At 41.9% G+C, this 18,864-nt stretch overlaps 1 protein-coding gene across 4 annotated transcripts in view; it reads right to left on the bottom strand.

Moving 5' to 3' along the window:
- Positions 1 to 18,864, bottom strand: part of Tmem245 (transmembrane protein 245) — an 82,341-nt gene that overhangs the window by 47,183 nt on the left and 16,294 nt on the right. For 2 of the 4 annotated variants that reach the window (XM_052715027.1, XM_052715030.1), the window contains exons 4-8: positions 12,411 to 12,527; positions 9,465 to 9,701; positions 7,510 to 7,679; positions 6,478 to 6,501; positions 1,516 to 1,620 (exon numbers count right to left, since the gene is read on the bottom strand). In XM_052715027.1, coding sequence (XP_052570987.1) covers positions 1,516 to 1,620; positions 6,478 to 6,501; positions 7,510 to 7,679; positions 9,465 to 9,701; positions 12,411 to 12,527 — 653 coding nt within the window. The remainder of the gene's footprint in view (positions 1 to 1,515; positions 1,621 to 6,477; positions 6,502 to 7,509; positions 7,680 to 9,464; positions 9,702 to 12,410; positions 12,528 to 18,864) is intronic. The other 2 variants (XM_052715028.1, XM_052715031.1) reach the window with 1 other exon arrangement.

Below are 18,864 nucleotides of genomic sequence, written 5' to 3'. Positions count from 1 at the left end.
GTCCTCATATCCGAATGGCTCTCAGTTAGTTGAACTGTGCTTCTCGAAAGCCTGAAAGCTTAGCCAGCCAAATGCTTCTAGTTTCTGGTCCTCACGCCTTATATACCTTTCTGCTTTCAGTCATCACTCCCTGGGATTAAAGGCTCACTTCTTGGGATTAAAGGCGTGTGTTACCATGCTTGGCTGTATCCTTGAACACATGGATTTCTGCCTCTGAAATGTTAGGATTAAAGGCTTGTGCTACCACTGCCTAAACTTTATGTTTAATATTGTGGCTGTTCTGTCTCTGACCCCAGATAAGTTTATTAGGATACACAATATTTTGGGTAACACAATACCACCACAATCTACTGGTGACAGTTACTAATGAATCTCTGTGGGACTGTTAGATACCCGTGATTTCAGGTATGCGTCACAATCTTTTGAAAACAAACCACCAAAACCTGGAAGTGGAGTCAAGTAGAGTTCAGAGAAATAAAGATAAAAATGCACTGAAAGAGTGTACAAAACTACCCTCAGCAAGCACACCACTGTGAAGAGAGAATGCGGCCGTGCTTTGGGGAGTGCCCTTCTCCATGACATTGAACTAGAAACAAGACTTAAGGTGGAAGAATCTGAAAAGCAAAAAAATAAAGAGCCTATGTGAGCTGCCATGTGTTCTAGTGAGACCTCTCTCCCCTTCTGAAGGGAAGTTTAGTGGTCATTGTCTTCTGAGGGTCTCTTATGGGTCTGACTTAAGGACAACAATAGCCACATATGCCATGGCCAGAGGACAGCATTTCACAACAGACAGCAAAGTCCAGGCAACAAGGACGACAACAGGCACACGGAACTGCACCAGACTTAAGTACTCCACGGGAAGACCAGGGGCAGGAGGGGAGGAGCTAATGCAGAGATTCTGAAGGCAGGCACACCTGCACACCTGCACACGGAGGAGTTGGAGGAGTTGGAGGCCAGCACCCGCAGTGCCAGCGAAGGCCTCCAAACCCCAGGAGATGCAGAAGGGGGAGTGCAGTGCCAGCGGAAGGCCTCCGAACCCCAGGAGATGCAGAAGGGGGAGTGCAGTGCCAGCGGAAGGCCTCTGAACCCCAGGAGATGGAGAAGGGGGGAGTGCAGTGCCAGCGAAGGCCTCCGAACCCCAGGAGATGAGGAAGGGGGAGTGCAGTGCCAGCGAAGGCCTCCGAACCCCAGGAGATGAGGAAGCGGGGAGCACTGCACTACTAGCCTAGGAGTCATGAGGCCAGCTTGGGGGACGGGGGAGGATTATTTTCAGGATTTTTTTTTTTAACTGCATTTTCTCCTGAAGACTTGATGACAAAATAAAATGTGTGCAAAAGCGATTTAAAGAGAAAACATACTAGGCAGACTCACAGCAAAATTATTAATGTACAAAATGGGTAGAGGTACTTCAGATAAGCCAAATAACATTTTCCATTTGCTTCTGCTAGCTTCAGCATATGCAACTCTAGCAACAAGGCCTTTGTTATAACAAGATAACCAGTGGTTGTACTTTACCTTTGCAGTCAGGAGAAGGGCTAAAAGAAGGGTTCCTATTACTAGCAGGAATATGATGAATATGCTAATAATTTTATCTAACATCTTCTCCAACCAGATGATCATCTGCACAGAAATGAGAAAGGATGATCACTCATCTTCAAAGTATCAGTTAATCAACACTTGTATGTACTCAGAGATCACAAATACAGGGTATTCAGCACTGCAAAGCAAACTATAGCATCTTGATTAAAGCAGTAACAGCTATAAGCAAATTAACTTTAGAAAATTAACTAACAGTATTAATTGCTGCTGTTATGTGGAGAGTTCATTATTGTCATAGCTATGAGAAGGCGGTCAACCAGAACATTATCCACATGTACCCCTGAATTCTCACTATGCTACATCCACATTTCCATCTCTAATTCACAAGACATAGTAAATACATTCTAAACTAAATGGTGACAATCCATCAGTTGAACTTAAGTCTTATGAAGCTGTATTATCACTTAGAAAACACAGATAGCTTTAGAGAATGTGTGTGCTCCTTGTAATGGTCATCTCTAAATTATACAAAAAAATAGGAGCAAAGACAGATAGCAATTAATTCCAAATGCATTTGACTTTCATCCCATTAGGGTGATTAAGACAGTAATTGATGCATGCAATGTTAGGGCAATAGTAAATAGCAAATTCAGAGTAACGGCTCCCAGGTACTATGTTTTGGGAGGTGGATGCAGTTCTGAGATGGATGGCAGATGAATAGTTTTTGGGGTTTTTAATTTGTTTTGTTTTTTTAAATGAATGTGTTATGAAGGCTTTTATTTAAATTGTTTTAAAAAGTTAAATATATGTGTTTATTTACTTTACAAGTGTCAGGTGAGTATGGAGATCAGAGGACAATCTGCAAGAATAGGTTCTCTCCTTCCATCATGTGGCTTTCACAGACTGAACTCGGCTGCTACACTTGGCATAAGATGTCTTTACCCATTGAGCCATATTGCCAGCACCAGGACTTTTAGATTTTAGATATTTCACAATAAAATACTTTTTAAAGTCCTGCTATCCACTAGAAGTTTCTATTCTATTGAAAATATAAGCTTTATGACACAATTCTAACTCAATGAAGTACATTAATCTTCAATATAGCAGCTGCTCTTTAACCAATAACTAAAATTATGCTCTCCTTAAGATGTTATTTGATATTCTATCTTTGCTAGAACTTTTCTCACCGTTTACAACCCCATAATACTACATCTTAAACACTTTTTGTTTTCAGAATATGCAACAATGATAGACTTCTACACTTCCTGCCATGCAAAGCCACCATTTAACATTCAAAATTAGATGTAATTAGATCAATATTACTAATGTGCCATACTACACCCTTCAACCTAAGTGTGGGCTGTAATACTGTTAAGTTTTTCCTAATTTAAATGGAAACTACAATCTCTACACAGTGAGTTAAATAACTAAAAGCAACATTTTTCTTTTTAAAAAACACCTCAACTTTTACAACACTTATTTCTTCAAAAGTTGAACTCACGTTTTCCATGAAGGACACTGCCCTTCATTTAGTGCCATAATGAACTCAGACACAAAAAGTTAATCTAATGTTGACACTCAGAGCTTCAAACAAAAGAGTTAAGCTTCAATGCATGCTACCAAAGCATCAGAGACAATGCAGAAATTAAAAAAAAAAAAAAAAGAGGGGTGGGGGACAGGTTTCTAAGATATGGAAGGTCAGGTGTCTTACTCTGAAGGTAAGTTCTAAAATCAAGGAACTAAGAAGCTTTGCCATCAGGACTCTAGTTCCCGAGGCAGCTCCCCAAATGAAGGAAGGGTTGCCTCATTCCTCCCTCTACAGCTCCAAACCCCAGGAAACCAGTATAACACACACATAACCAGATTTGTTTCCATGAATAAGGGTTTCTGAAAGCATCCTTAAAAGCATATTTTTAAATAGAAATAAGCACCGAGCCCTAACCTCCTATCAGGTACTATTAACATACAAACACGGGTTCCAACAAATACGCCCACCAGAATCACAGAAACAGACTTCATAGTTTTAGGCTAGAGTACAATCTTCCCAACTCCAATTCTGTCAGAAATTCAGTACAAAGTACTTGCTTAAGACTTGAGAGACTCTTGTTCTTTCCAACCTGCCACATATTGAAGGGTGCTTTGCAGAAGACCCTGTTCAGTCCCCAGCACCCACATGGTGGCTCAACTGTCTTTAACTCCAGTTCCAGTGGATCTGATAATCTCTTTTGGCTTCTAGGGGCACCAGGCATACATGTACACAGTGCACATATAGACATATACACATACATAATGCAGACAAAACACTCATACACATTTCAAACAAACAATCAGGACAGTAAATCTGGATGGAGGAAAAGCAGCAACTGCTGAGTGCATGAGTGAACCAGAGCAAAGAGAAACACGGACAGAGGATGCTGGGGTCTCTACAGGAATGCCAGGTGCTTTCTTTCCAAGGAGGCTGATCTTCCGCATGCTCACAGTGAGCAAAGCCAACGAAACTGTCACCATCACTGCTGGGCTGTGCAACAGACACAGTATCTAAGAATTGCTCCAATCTTCCTAGGCAATGACCAATTAATAACCTTTAAGGTTTTGTTCTTAAAAGAAGAGGAACTGTTTTAAAATGGCATGCTAAGTATTTCAAATATGAGAAGGGGATGCATTTTTAAGACTTAATTACACAAAGCTCTACTCTAAAACTTCTAAGACAGCTGGCTTTGTTTATCAAGCTATGAAGAACATATCATAAGCTGAGGCGATGGTGGCGCACGCCTTTAATCCCAGCACTCAGGAGGCAGAGGCAAGTGGATCTCTGTGAGTTCGAGGTCAGCCTGGTCTACAGGTCAAGTTCCAAGACTGCCAGGACTATTGCCCAGGGAAATCCTGTCTCAAAATCAACAAAAAAGTATCATATATCCTAATGCATTTCTCTAGAGCACACACAGAAATGCAGGTGACTGCATCCCAACTACACACCAATGCTTTGAACACTCTACACAAAATGAAAGACAGCAGTTACTTGCTCCCTCAGGAATCTTTTAAAACTAACTCTGCTTTTCAGCTATACATTAGGCTCATATATTGGGTTTCCAAACTCATTTAGTCCACTGAGGGTTTCCAATCTCATTTAGTCCACTGAGGGTAAATCAAATTAAACTTAATGAAATTTAATTCTTCTTTCTATCTTATCTTGAGGACAATTCATTTCAATAGACACCAACTGGGGAAACATACATAATCACAAAGTTAACAACATGTGTGTTATAATCTCTTTGTATATATTCTGTCTAGCTATCTAGATAAATATAGACAGACAGACAGGCAGACAGACAGACAGGGATCACACTCACATCCTGACACTAGGTTTATAGGAATGAGGGAAAAACAACTATGCAGATGTAGGATGAAGCAGACAATATATTTCACACACTGCTTACTTGCAATCCAGCTTTAAAACCTTAGATGTTGTCATTTCTTCCTTTCAATGGGGCGGGGGGAGCAAATTCTAATCTCCACATTTAACAGTCCAGATATCTGGGTCTAGTAGTGCATGATAAGTTTGACATGCTCCAGGCCTGAATTTGACCCCTCAGCACCACAAAAACAAACACTGAATAATTAACAAATATGAATAAGTAAATAAAAACTGAAAATCAAAATGTGACTTTGATCTACTTCTATATCTTTAAGGTTTCTTACAATATTTTTACTGAACCTAGTCTTGCTTGTGTTTAAACAGGACGCACATACATGACGCCACCTCTTGCAAACACTGCCATATCTTGACTAAACTTCGAAGGCACAACATTCCTCATATATGTAGCTTGGCCTTAGGAACTGATATGAAATGTGTCTATCACAATGCCATATCAATTATGGAAAGCAGTTCCCAGAGACAGACCTTATGACTCATGAAACACAGAATTAGATGTTATAGGTCATGACTACAGGTTGATTAAATAAAAGAAAGAAAAAAAAAAGGAAAAGATAGTCTGTTTCTGGGATACTGGAGTCACAGTTAATTTTTGGCACCTTGACACAAGCTAGAGTCATTTGAGGAGAAGGAACCTCAATTGAGAAAATGTCCCCACCAGACTGGTTTGTGGGCAGGCCTATGGAGCATTTTCTTGATTAGTGATTGATGTAGGAGGGCCCAGCCCACTGTGGGTGGTGCCACCCCTGGGCAGGTGGTCCTGAGTTGCATAAAAAAGCAGGTTGAGCAAGCTAGGAGGAGCAAGCCAATAAGCAGTATTGCTTCATGATGGACTGCCACTGAGACATGTAAGCTGAAATAAACTCTTTCCTCCCCAAGTTGTGTTTTACTGCAACAGAAGCCCACACTAAGACAATTTAGTTTTTATTAAAAAAAAAAAAGACAAATTTAAGAGGTGTTTTACAGATCTGTCAGTTTTTAAAAATTACTGTGTCATTTACAGAAAAAGTAGCAATGAAGAGTTTCTTCCTCTACTGTAACTCTAGCTTAATGTGTTTCACAAACCAAAAGAACCTACAGCTAGCTGGGCTTGCTGGTAGATGCCCGCAATGCTAGCACTTGGGAGACTGAGCTGGGAGTTTAGAAGCCAGCCTAGACTTTAGAGCAAGACCTTGACTCAAAGAAGAAAAGAGAGAAAGACCAGAGTCACCACATTAAAGAGAAAAGACAAGGAAATCAATTCTATGGACAGAAAGGCTATGAGACCTAACTTCTCAATACTTGAACAAAGGGGCCATTCATATCCTAAGAGCTTTGTGGAGGCTTTAGTAAATGACTCTATGGCAGAATTCATATTTCACGACCTTCCATAGCTTATAGTTAGAATTTTACAAACAAATCTTAGTTTGACACATGGACAGAAACACAGAATGAAAAAGGAGATGTTGAGGGGCTGGGCAGGGTATACAATTCAGTAGTGAAAATCACACCCACATGTTTATTACCTTCTTATTTAGCCAGTGCCAGAGCTGGAGGACAGGGAGGTGAGAGAGAAGATAAGAACAGTGGGATATCATTAGAGAATGCAACAACAGTGTGGAGAGAAAGTCTCTGAGAGCAGGGAGGAAGGTGTCAGGAAAGGAGAGGAAGAAAGAGTGCATTACAGAGCTTTAACACGGTGCTGCTTTACAACCAGGATGGCTGGAATGACAACCACAAGCCTTACTGTAACACCTGACAGGCATATCCTCTCAGGGACAGAGCCTCTGCACAGCCAGTCCCTCTACCTAATAAATGCCTGCTGTGCTCAGTTTGCTCTGCTGACTTCCCCAAAGCTTCCCTCTCTACCACCTGGGCCAGAGGGCATTCTCACTGAGTGTTCCCCTTGTGTCACAGAGATACTTCGCTGTACAAACTGCAGTCCTGGCTAGCACTGAACACATCAGACCCATAGGAGCTTGCCTATATTAACTCAGCACACACAAGCACATTATGAGGTAAGTGCTATTATACCCATTTCATTGATAATGAAACCAAGGTGCAGAAGTTAAGCCATCTGTCCAAGGTCACAGGGCTAGTAAATAACCAAATTGGGAGACAAAGGCAGAATGTGGATTTAGATTCCATGTCCTTTAACCAGTTTAACAAGGTCTCAGAAATGACCACCTCTCGACAGTAAGTTGAGCATCTGTCTCAGGGGTCCAGGACTGGTTAAGTTCCCCTGTAACTCAACACAGTATCTGACAAACAAGAATCACTCCAGAAATACCCCCATTCAGAGCCACCATATCACCTAATCTTAAACAAGTCACTTCAGCTCTCTGGATTTCATTCTGGTTCTTAACAAGTGAAGAAGTCTCTCCTTACAACTGTATTTCATTAAGTCCACCCTATCCTCATATGAACATAACTCTAAGCCTTAAATTTTCATGGAGAATTAGATATGAAGTACATCATTAACTAACACATGTTATGAAATGGGTCGTTTCAAGCTATGGAACACATAAAATCCCCGGAAGCAGACAATCATACAATACCTTGCTATCAACTTTGAGTAAGAACTTTCCAAGCCCGATAATTGGCCATGGTGCTAAAGCCTCCTGCCGCTCCTTCAGGAAGCACTCGATAACCTGCCACCACACGCGGCAGCGTTTCTCCAGGAAGCCCACCACTCCAAAGTGAATCACGAGCTTTTTGATTATCCAGACTATAGAGAAGATACAAACACAAAGGACACAGATTTCTAGGCGGAACATGAAGTTTCCTTAGTTTCCATTCTAAGCAGTAAAGCCAGTACAAAACAAGATGGTGTAGGAAAGTAATGAGGAGGACCACAGGTATTTTAAACAGAAGGAACTGGCCAAGTGTCTTAGTTAGGGTTTCTATTGCTGTGAAGAGACACGACGACGACGACCATGGCAACTCTATATAAAGGAAACATTAATTGGGGCTGGCTTACAGTTTCAGAGGTTTAGTGCATTACAGCCATGGTGGGAACATGGTGGCATGCAGGCAGGTATGGTGCTGGAGATGAAGCTTAGAGTTCCACATCTGGATCCACAGGCCACAGGAAGAGGCTGAGACTCATGAGACCTGGCATGAGCTTCTGAGACCTCAAAGCCCACCCCCAGTGATACACTTCCTCCAACAATGCCACACCTCCAAAAAGTGCCACTCCCTATGGGCCAAGCATTCAAACACAGGAATCTATGGGGGCCATTCCTATTCAAACCACCACACCAGGCATACTTTCAAGTAAGCCCCACTAGCTAAATATCATCCTCTTTTTGGAGCTAAATCCCAGGATGAGTCAGGACTCACTGTCTACCCTACAAACATCATGAACTACAAAGGCCTTCATAGCTTCCCTCTATTTGACTAAGGAAAACTGAACCCCAACATTTACTGATTTCCTTGGCTATTTACAGCTGCTCTTCCCCAGGGGCTTTGTACCACTGCAGGCAATATTTTCAACTGTGCTCCTGTTTCCTCACATGATGCTGCTCTGTGCATCTGAAGAGAGGCCTCTCTGTTCCGCAGAGAAACCAACTGTTGAAGCCAACTAGGAAGAGGCCAGTAAGGGTGGACCTAGGTAGCTGCTTCTTTCCACTACAATGTCTCTAACTCCTGGGACCAATATTCTTAAACCCAACCTTGTAATTTGCAGGGTCAGTGTGGTGGTTTGAATGAGAATGGATCCCACAGGCACATATATTTGAATGCTTGGTTCCCAGTCAATGGAACTGTTTGGAAGGATTAAGAGGTGCAGCCTCGTTAAAGGAAGTAGACACTAGCAGTAGACTTTAAGGTTTCAGAAGCCCAAGCCATTCCCAGAGGGAGTACTGTGTGTTCATGTGTACATGCCTGCTTGCCTGCATGTCTCTGCCTCTATCTCTCTCTGCCTCGTGGCTGTTCTCTCAACATGTAAGCTCTAGCTACTGCTCCACCTCCATGTCTGCCTGCCTGTTGCCCTGCTCCCCACCATGAAGGTCATGGACTCTAGCCCTCTGGAACAATGATGAGCCTCTAATTAATGTTTTCTTTGTAAGTTGCCTTGGTCAAGGTGTTTTGTCACAGCAACAGAAAAGTAAAACAGTCAGTATGACATAACAGTTCAAAAATTCCTTCATTAGGTTGTTTTGGTTTTGAAACAGGGTCTCTCTATGTATCCCTGGCTGCCCCAGATTCTCTATGGCTCTTGCAGAGGACATGGGTACATGTGGCTCACAAATGTCTGAAATTCAAGTTCCAAAGTTCCAGAGGATCCAATATCCTTTTTATGTGGAGCAGGCCTCTAAAGGCACATATATGCAGGCAAACACTCAAACACATAAAATAAAAATAAATATTTTTCTCATGACCTAAATACAAACATACAACTATTTTAAGTAAGATGGCAATAAGATTATATCAAATATTAAAATCCCACTGCAAGAAAAGGAGAAGGAAGTCTGTGGCAACAAGATAAAACCGTACTTAACCAAACAACAACCTGCAACAGGCACTGGCAGCAGCTGCACGATCCACAGATTCAGCCAGAGCTGGACAGCAATGATGGCCCACACAAGAGACACGAAGTAAATGTCGCTGGTTTTCTTCTTCCTGAGAAATGTCCCCATCTCAGGCCTCTGTCTGCCCAAAGTAGGTGACGGAGAAGAGGGCGAGGAACGGGAGGAGGATGAAGAGGAAGCAGACACTGCTGGGGGGGGCTCTCCCCTGTCCGTGGGCTCTAAAAACACGAAGACATAAAGTCACACACTGTCTTAGTCCACGTGAGAAAAAAACAATATAAAATGCACTGCACTGGCCTGTGTAGCAGGATCGCATGAATTCAAGAGACAGCAGATTTGTACTGAAACAAACTTGTGGAAACTACCATCAGCAGAGTTTTGATCTAGGGAGATCAGGTTTACCTTTTACTCTATATTAGTTAAGTATTTTTTGAGATTCATTTTTATTGTATTTGTATGGATGTTTTGCCTGCTTGTGTCTGTGCTCATGGGTCAAGGCTAAAAGTGAAGCTGATGATAACATGCTTTCATTTGACTTTGCTCTGCCTGTTTGATCTAGAAACTCAGGTCAGTGGGAATGATAAATGCTGGAAGAACAGTAACTCTACAACCTAAGTATCATCCTTCTCTGCTTCAGAAACATGGTTTCATGTTCAAGAACAGTATGTGTTTCTACTACTCTGAATGCTTTCTCCTAAATTATGCCTTCCTTAACACAAGTACTGTAAACGGAGTTTCTTTGTCCTGCCCCTAACCCAGTCACTTTTAAATAATCACTCCAAGGCTTATATATATATATTAATTATAAATGATCCACTGGTAGCTCAGGCTTATTACTAGCTAAATCTTACACTTAAATTAACTCATAATTCTTATCTATGTTTAGTCATCAAAGTGACTGCTAAACTTTGCCAAAACAAGGTAGGATGGTCCTTCAGGTTCCTGCTTCACAGAACAAACTGCCAGACATTCTGCAGGACACAGAGGAAAGCAACTGATTAACTTTGCCAATATAGGAGGGAGAGTCCTTCAAAATTCCTGTTTCACTAAAAAGTCTGCCAGATACTCTAGGCCTACAGGCTGAAGATGGATGCTTCAAAATTACGGAAGAACTTTGGGTGTCTATCCAGGCAGCCAGATGTCTCTGCCATTTCTAGAGTTTTAGAAGTCGCTTGCAATGCACTTCTTGTTTACTCAGGTAATATTATCTCCTTCTGGGGTCTTTCATGGAGTTGAAGACTAGATAGTTATAATTATAGCTTTCCTTAGTTATAATAAAAGGTAAGTTAGATATGAAACTTTAGACTCACAAAGATAGGATAGATGATAGAGTATTTTCTTTAATTTTGCCAAATACAAATAACTGGATATTGTAACTGATTCTTACTTGATAACTGTTTTTGTTGTGTACTTTTAATAGGTTAAAGTTAAAGCCTTCTTTTTTGATTAGACAGAAAGGGGGAAATGCTGTGGAATCCTGTACACTGTGAATATGTGTTGTTCCCATTGGTTGATAATAAAGCTGTCTGGCCATCTGGCCAATGGTGAGGCAGAATAAGGTAAAGACAGAGATGAAGAAGGGTGGAGTCAAGGAATCGCCAGCCAGCTGCCCAGAAAGCAAGATCTGTAGAAAATGAGGTAACAAGCCATGAACCACGTGGCAAAGCATAGATAAAAATATGGGTTAATTTAAATGTAAGAGCTAGCTAGTAATAAGCCTGAGTCACCAGCCAAACATTTATAATTAATATAAGCCTCAGAGTGATTATTTAAAAGCGGCTACGCAATGGGACGGGACAGAGAAACTCCATTTACAATGTACTAAGTCAGTACTTCAAAAAGAGCTTCCTATATGGGAGGATTGAAGAATGGTTGAACTGGCAAAGTGCTTGGCACCTAAGCACAAGTACCTGGGTTTGGATCCCCAACACCCGTGTCAAAGGGGCTACAGTGTATGTCTGAAATCCCAGTGCTGGAAAAGTAGGGATAGGGACATCTCTGGAGCTTGCTGGCAAGCAAACCAAGTCAAATTGGTAAGCTCCAGGTGCCATGAAAGACTCTATTTCAAAAATTAAACAGAGAGGGACTAAAGAAAATACTGGCACCAAACTCTGGCCTCTACATACACATACATACACTATATGCAAATAATACACACACACTAACTATGCATACACACTAAAAAAAGGGGGCGTTTACTGTAATATTCTCCACCTCTACTAGGCACTAATAGGATCTTAGTACAAACTGGGACAGACTACACACTTCTGAACTCTGTGAAAGTATGGTATGTGATGGCTCCAAACCTGGTATGAATCTACCAACTGGATCTCACAGAAGCCAGGCCCTACAGAGCAGCCAGAGGGTCTGCTTTGGAAACACAGTAAATATATACAGCATAAGGCATTTAAATTGTACTTTTACTTTGAGACAAGAGAAAGAAGGCCGGGGAATAATAAAAATGAATGCATAAACTGTGGAAAAGAAAAACATCCCACTGTAGACAGGGAGTTGGGAAGGCAAGAAAATGCATAAAAATAGTAAAAAATAAAGCAGTGTAGAACTAACTGCTAAAAAAGGAACACAAAATAAAAAAACAAGATAAGGAGAGCATAGAGTCGGGGTGGAACTATGGATGGTAAATGGGACACTAAAAGAAGAAACACAGTACAATTGCAAGACATAAGAAAAGCATGTTTTAAGGGCAAAGGAAGGAGCCAGGATAGGAAACCCAAAAAGGTAAACAAGCAGAAGCATGAGAAAACAAACACATGAGGATTATGGTATAAAAACAGGAATCAGAATAAAATAGTGGAGGACTAGCAAGCCTGAGGTCCATTTTACACTGCCAACCTCCTTCTTCACTCTATTTCCTACTTCTGTCTCATTTTCTAGAATGTTCTGAGCACCTTCATGATATCAGTCACCTGCAGGGTGAGTGGAGGGCTGGTCTTCACCGCTTGATTCATACCCTGTGATGGAGATGGCCAAGTTTGCGAGAGTAGAAGCTGCCATGGAGATCACTTGTCCAGGTAATTCTGCCCCTGTAAGGGGTGGGAGTGGAGAGGAAGAAACACACATTTTTTAAATCCTTCGAACAAATAAAAAAAGCAGGAACTAACTCCTGCCAATTTAAACCAAAACTATTTTCAATAGCAACAAACCAAAATAGTGATTTCTCAGTCACTGTGGGTCTTTACCAAAAAGGAATACTTTAAAATTGCCAGTTGCAAGTCCCTAGACATTCTGTCTTCTTCATTTGAGAACCCAATGATGGTAAGTATGCCAGATACTTTGCCTAAACAAATAAATTCAAAATGCTGGGCTTTTATTTTTTTTAACTTTACCAGATGATTTTAATGCACACTTCTGCAGAAAAACATTGCACACCGAGTCTGAGAGCATCCTGGTTAAACTGTCTTATACTATTTTGTATTATTAGGTTCTAATACAGTATGAGACAGTCCACACTTACTGTTCACAGTAATGATGTAACATAAATGAATATGTAAATATATGGATGGATATTGTGCAAAAACACAGATCTACAAAGTATAAACTTCAACAAAGGTAAAATCCACCTTGGAAGATCTAAAAGAACATCAGTGTTTGGTCCCATGCAAAATTCCTTCTGGATAATACCAAAGTGTATCATTTACACTGGATTCAAATCAATCATCTACTGGCAAGGTAGGTATGTCTTTGATGATTGGTCGGTCTCTTGACAGGCTATGCAGACAGGGCAGACTAGCTCATATAGCACCAGGTTCTAGTATACTTTCTTAAAACTTGAGGCTATTTCTTAAGACTCCCTCAGCAGCCAAAGTGTCATATGCAAAGCAGTTCCATCAAGTAAATACACCTATGCACGATCTGGGTAACATAATGATACACTGTAATTTGGAAGCCACACAGCTCCCACAACAAGCAGGCCTGTGATTTTTCTGCAGCAACTTAGTGAAAGTTCCAGAGTTTCTTAAGTCTGATTTCTAAGTTAATGGCAAGCAGCAGCAGCCATGGCCTTCTGTCCAAAACATTGTTGAACACCTCCCCTGACTGCATTGCTTCCATCTATGCCAGAGCCATGGGCAGGTGTTTGGCTTCATAAAAATACATAAGCACAATTTCCTGATGCTAATGAGTACCCCCTACTCACACCAGCTGCAGTGGATTCTACAACTTAAGGACACTGGCCATTCAGATCACCAAATCACAACACTCACACAGATAGGACCTTACTTTTGGAAAGCCTGACAATGGAGGAGTCTGTCAATCAAGGAAAATAAAACACAATTCTTCAGTAAGTCAAAGAATTTTTAGCTCCAATTAACCCTATACACCCAACAAATTGAAGACTGGCCACCTGCCTGAGACAAGAAGCCAGAGCCTCAAGTGCTCTTTGGTCAATAAGCCATTGAAGTGCAGAGCCCCCCAGCTTAATCATGTCCTATCCCATCCCCCAACAAATGCCCCTGTGACCTGAAAGAAGTTAATTTTAAGGCACTCAGAGAGAAATTCTTGCTCACAGTCTGGGAAGAAGAGGTAAGTTGCATGTCTGTGCTGGGACTTTGGTCTCCTGGCCTTCAACAGTAGTCTATACAACACACGTGTCTGTATACAAAGACAAACATCAACTGAGGGAGGAAGGCGGTACCTTTCTGTCTGACATGTACTCTGTTTACTAGTACATGTGTTAGGGATAAAGACAACACCCAATTCCCAGAGTCTAGTGAAGAGACATTCCTACCTGCATTAAAGAACCACGTAAAAACTCTAAGTGACAAATTATGATTGCTATACATGGTGCAGGTATTTTATTAGCTCTTAAGACAAGAAACCTGAAATAATCTGGCAAATCAAGGAAGGGTTCTCTCTTAAAAAAATTTTTTTTTTATTGTGTATGGGGGCTTTCCCTACAATGCATGTTTGTATACCACATGTGTGCAATGCCCACAGAGGCCAAAAGAGGGTGCCAGATCACCCGGAACTAGAGTTGCAGATGCTTGTGAGCCACCATGTGGGTGCTGGGAATTGAACTTAAGTCCTCTGTTAGCGCAGAGCAAACGCTCTTAGCCTCTAAGCCACCTCTCCAACCCTTCAAGGGAAGGGTTCTCTTTAAATATGAAAGTATAATTAATTGATATTGTAAGAGAGGAAAGGGAATTAACCAAACAAATGCCAAGAATAAGCCAGAGTAGAAGGAACCTAGTAGTGAGTGAGGTTATAAAAAGAAGCTGAATACAAAATACAAATACAAAAGAACGGCAGAGGACTGAGAACACAGACGGCTAGTGGGACACCATGACCGAATAAACAGTTACAACCAGCCCACCAAATGACATGAGGCACAGAGATTACATTGAGAGCTTTACTCTTTATCCAAAGACCAGAAAAGCACTGTAAACAGGGCAGTAATCTCCACCTCCCCTGGTGAATACAGTACAATATATATGTAGCTCTAAGAAGTGACCCCTGTGGGCTTTTTACTCAGTTTCTCAAGACAGCAACATCTTCAAAACTATAGTGTAATATTCCAATCCAGACAGCAGCAGGGACATGAGCCATACAACAGTGTCCTCAGTACAAGCATCCTTCCCCTGCCCTTTCAGAATCCATGCAGCTGCCTCCTGCCCTTATGTAAGTGACCAGTTCTGAGATGTACTAAGATCACTCTGGCTTTTCTGGGGGATGGATGAAAGGAAACCTAGATGTGGTCTGCAGTGGGTAGAAGTGGCTGAATTCAGAGGAACTCACCCAGTGACAAACAGACAGATCACAACCAAAGGTGCCCACCTCTCCAGATTATCCAACAGGGAACTGTGAAGAGGCCAGGGTGAGGATTTTGGAGAGTGGTGTTTTGCAAATAGAAGTTTCACAAACTGCCGGGCGGTGGTGGCGCACGCCTTTAATCCCAGCACTCGGGAGGCAGAACCAAGCGGATCTCTGTGAGTTCGAGGCCAGCCTGGGCTACCAAGTGAGTTCCAGGAAAAGGCGCAAAGCTACACAGAGAAACCCTGTCTCGAAAAAAACAAAAAAATAAATAAATAAATAAATTTAAAAAAAAAAATAAAATAAAGAAGTTTCACAAACTGACTACAGCAGAGATATCTCAGGAGACCCCCAAGTGAAATCGGTGTGGGGATGCCTAATAACCTTGGACAGTAAAGCAGGAAAATAAAAAGGTGGGTGGGATAATTTCTAGGTAAAAAGCAAAATAAGCCAGGACTCTCTCCTCTGAAGTAAGCAACTGTCAGTGGTCCTGAAAAATAGATTTCTGCATAATCAATTTAATGAGAAGATGTTCACTTGAGACACCCTAAAAAACAGCTTCCATGATGACTTTTAAATACACTCACCTAAGAGGAGCCTGGGCCATATGCTAACACAGGCAACAAGACCCTGAACTCACAGCCAACGTGATGCTAAAATTAGCAGTTACAATCAGTTAAGAACTAATGTCAAATAGTATAGAACATTTCAGGAGCACAAAGGATGAAAACCTAAGCTAGGCAGTGGAGTGCATGCCTTTAATCCCAGTACTCCAGCACTTGGGAAACAGAGGCAGGCGGAAGCCAGCCTGGTCTACATAGTGAGTTCCAGAACAGCCATGGTTACACAGAGAAACCCTGTCAAGAAAGAAAAAAAGAAAAGAAAGACAGAGAGAGAGAGAGAGAGAGAGAGAGAGAGAGAGAGAGAGAGAGACAGACAGACAGACAGACACACACACACACACACACAAAGACAAACAGAGAGAGAGAGAGAAAAGAATGGAAATCTAATCCATGCTGGGAGCTCAGGAGAGTTTCCAAAGGAATGCTCTCTCAAGAATACTAGATCATGCTACTCTCTAACTCACTTAAACAACAGCAGCTACATAAAGGAACAGAACAAGTCTATCTTGGGGAAGGAGAGATTGGAGATTAAATAGTAATAGTAACTACACGTTCCAAGACAAAAGGCAAAGAAAGCCACAAAGAAAAGCAGTGTCCTCTTTGAAGGGCTTCAAGCAGTCAAGGAGGCCAGTACACAGGTCTATGAGAGGAGCAGACAGGTAACAGGAAGCTGGAGATCAGTGGAAGGCCACAGAGTTTCTGTATGTGGAGGAAGGATAATTTGAGGGCTGGGGAGGCAGGTGAGAAAGCAGGAGCACCTGGGCTTGAACCCCAGATCTTACTATGTAGCAGTGGTGGGAGAATCCCAGCCAATAAGCCCAGTCTCCTCACAGGCAAAATGAGCTCCATATGAATTCCTATTTTGTATGTGACTGAGTGAAAAGATATAAAAGGCTCTGGATGCTCCCTGGTATACAAGAGGTATTGAGCACACCTTAGCTATTATCAACAATGAAGTACTGTTGTTGACAGCACAAACTGTAAGCATAAGCCACTAGAGTCTCCAGTTATCCAGAACATCTCTGCAGCTTCCATCCCTTTACACACTAGTACAGCTATGCCCTAAGTCATATTCTCCCTACAGACACATTCATATCGTCTTTCAGAGTTAAGGAACATGCTGCACACCATAGACACTTACAGATCTGAGAACTAAAACCAGCAAAACTACAGGTAAAGACTATTCAATTTGCTAGTGTCAGTAAAATACACAGAAAATAGTCAATGAAAACTGTGTGGTAACATTCTGGGTCATGCATGAGTGATTAGAGGGCATCACACTTCAAAGGAGTACCACGCAGAGAAAACCAACAAAAGGCACTTGAAAATTATGGACCCAAGACCTGCTAACTTCTCTTACCAAAGAGATAAACATTTTAGTGAGCTCTATCTATGTGCTGTTTCTGCACTTCAAAACCCCAAGGTCTGGACAGATGAACGCCAGGAATGAGATTCTAGGTAAGGTCATGGTACTAGATTTAAAAACCAGCTAAAAATAGGCACATCAACAAGGGTACATAACCTTGTGCTCAAGGACTGGGGTGGGGGTGGGGAAGCGTACTCAAGGTTTCAAGTATCAGTCTACCCAGGGTCAGGGTCGGTATGGGAAGAGCTACACAAGTCTAAAGAAGGCCAGTGACAAGATAGAAATTCAGAGTCTGAAACAAAGGAACCAAACACAACACCGGATTAAAATCTGTTGATACAATGAAGTCCACAAAGAGCAGATTAATTTCTCGATGTTGATAAGAAAACACAAGGTGATACAAGTCTAAATAAGGAGCTACTTCTTGGTGTGCTCTGTTCTCCCAGAGCAGCAGCAGTGAGACACCAAACATGACTGCTGCTGGCACAAGGTACTGCATACATGGACGCCTGCTAGCCTGTAGTGACCTGTAAGAAGGCTTGTTTCCCCCACTAACATGGAATACACCTCCCTCTCAGCAGCGAGGGCACAGGACCCTGGATATGAGCAACAAACAGGTTCCTCTAAGCCTACAAGCTGACAGAACTAAACTGGAGAGTAGGAGATGAGCAGTGAGAAGCTGACTTTGTTCCTCCTCTCTCTCCTGTCTGGGCTTCTTCACTGATCAAGTGTGCTCACTCACAGCACGTGCCCTCTCAGGCACCTGAAGCAACTACCAGGGCTTCCCTGTGAAGTATTTCTAACAGTTAACGAGCAGACCAGTGGCCAGGGGTTCCGCACTACTGCTCTAGGCCAAGCATCTTGACATTAGAGACACAGTTGAAGCCTGTTTTCTCTACTTTTTAAAAGAATTATTTTTACTATTTTTCGTTCATTTTATTTTTATTTTACGTTCATGGGTATCATGCCTGAATGTATGTCTTTGCACCACATGCATACAGTGCCCACAGAGGCCAGAAGAGGTGTCAGATCCCCTGGAACTAGAATTACAGATGGTTCTGAGCTGCCATGTGGGTGCTGAGAATAGAACTCAGGTCCTCTGGAAGAAGAACCAGTGCTCTAACTGCACAGACATCTCTCCAGCCCCTTATTTTTATTCTTTCAAGTGTGTGTGTGTGTGTGTGTGTGTGTGTGTGTGTGTGTGTGTGTGTGTGTGTGTGTATCTGTATGTGGGTATATGCATGTGAATGCAGATTCCCACAGAGGCCAGAAGACATTGGATCCCATGGAGCCAGAGTTATAGGCAGTTGTGAACCACCTAATGGGGATGCTGGGAACTGAACTCCCAAACTCTGAAAAAGCAGTACATACTCTTAACCAGTGAACTATTTTCCAGTCCTAGCTTTTCTTACTTTAAAGTTTTCCCACACACACTCAAAACCTGGTACAAGTTCTTGTTCTCAGAGTACTCTAAGTGCTGTTAACTGGGTGACTAAAATTTATACCTGGTCAGGGGAGGGAGGCCTGAAATCCTTTAGTAGAGACCTGTACTGCTCATACAGGAAGCCCTCTGCACCACAGGGGAACAATTGTTGACCTCCTATATATACCAATCCGTGGGTG

This window comes from Peromyscus californicus, unplaced genomic scaffold (assembly GCF_007827085.1).
Source record: "Peromyscus californicus insignis strain IS unplaced genomic scaffold, ASM782708v3 Scaffold_5__1_contigs__length_169319896, whole genome shotgun sequence".
In the NCBI taxonomy this organism is placed as follows: domain Eukaryota; kingdom Metazoa; phylum Chordata; class Mammalia; order Rodentia; family Cricetidae; genus Peromyscus; species Peromyscus californicus.
This window is presented reverse-complemented; position numbering and strand designations above follow the sequence as displayed.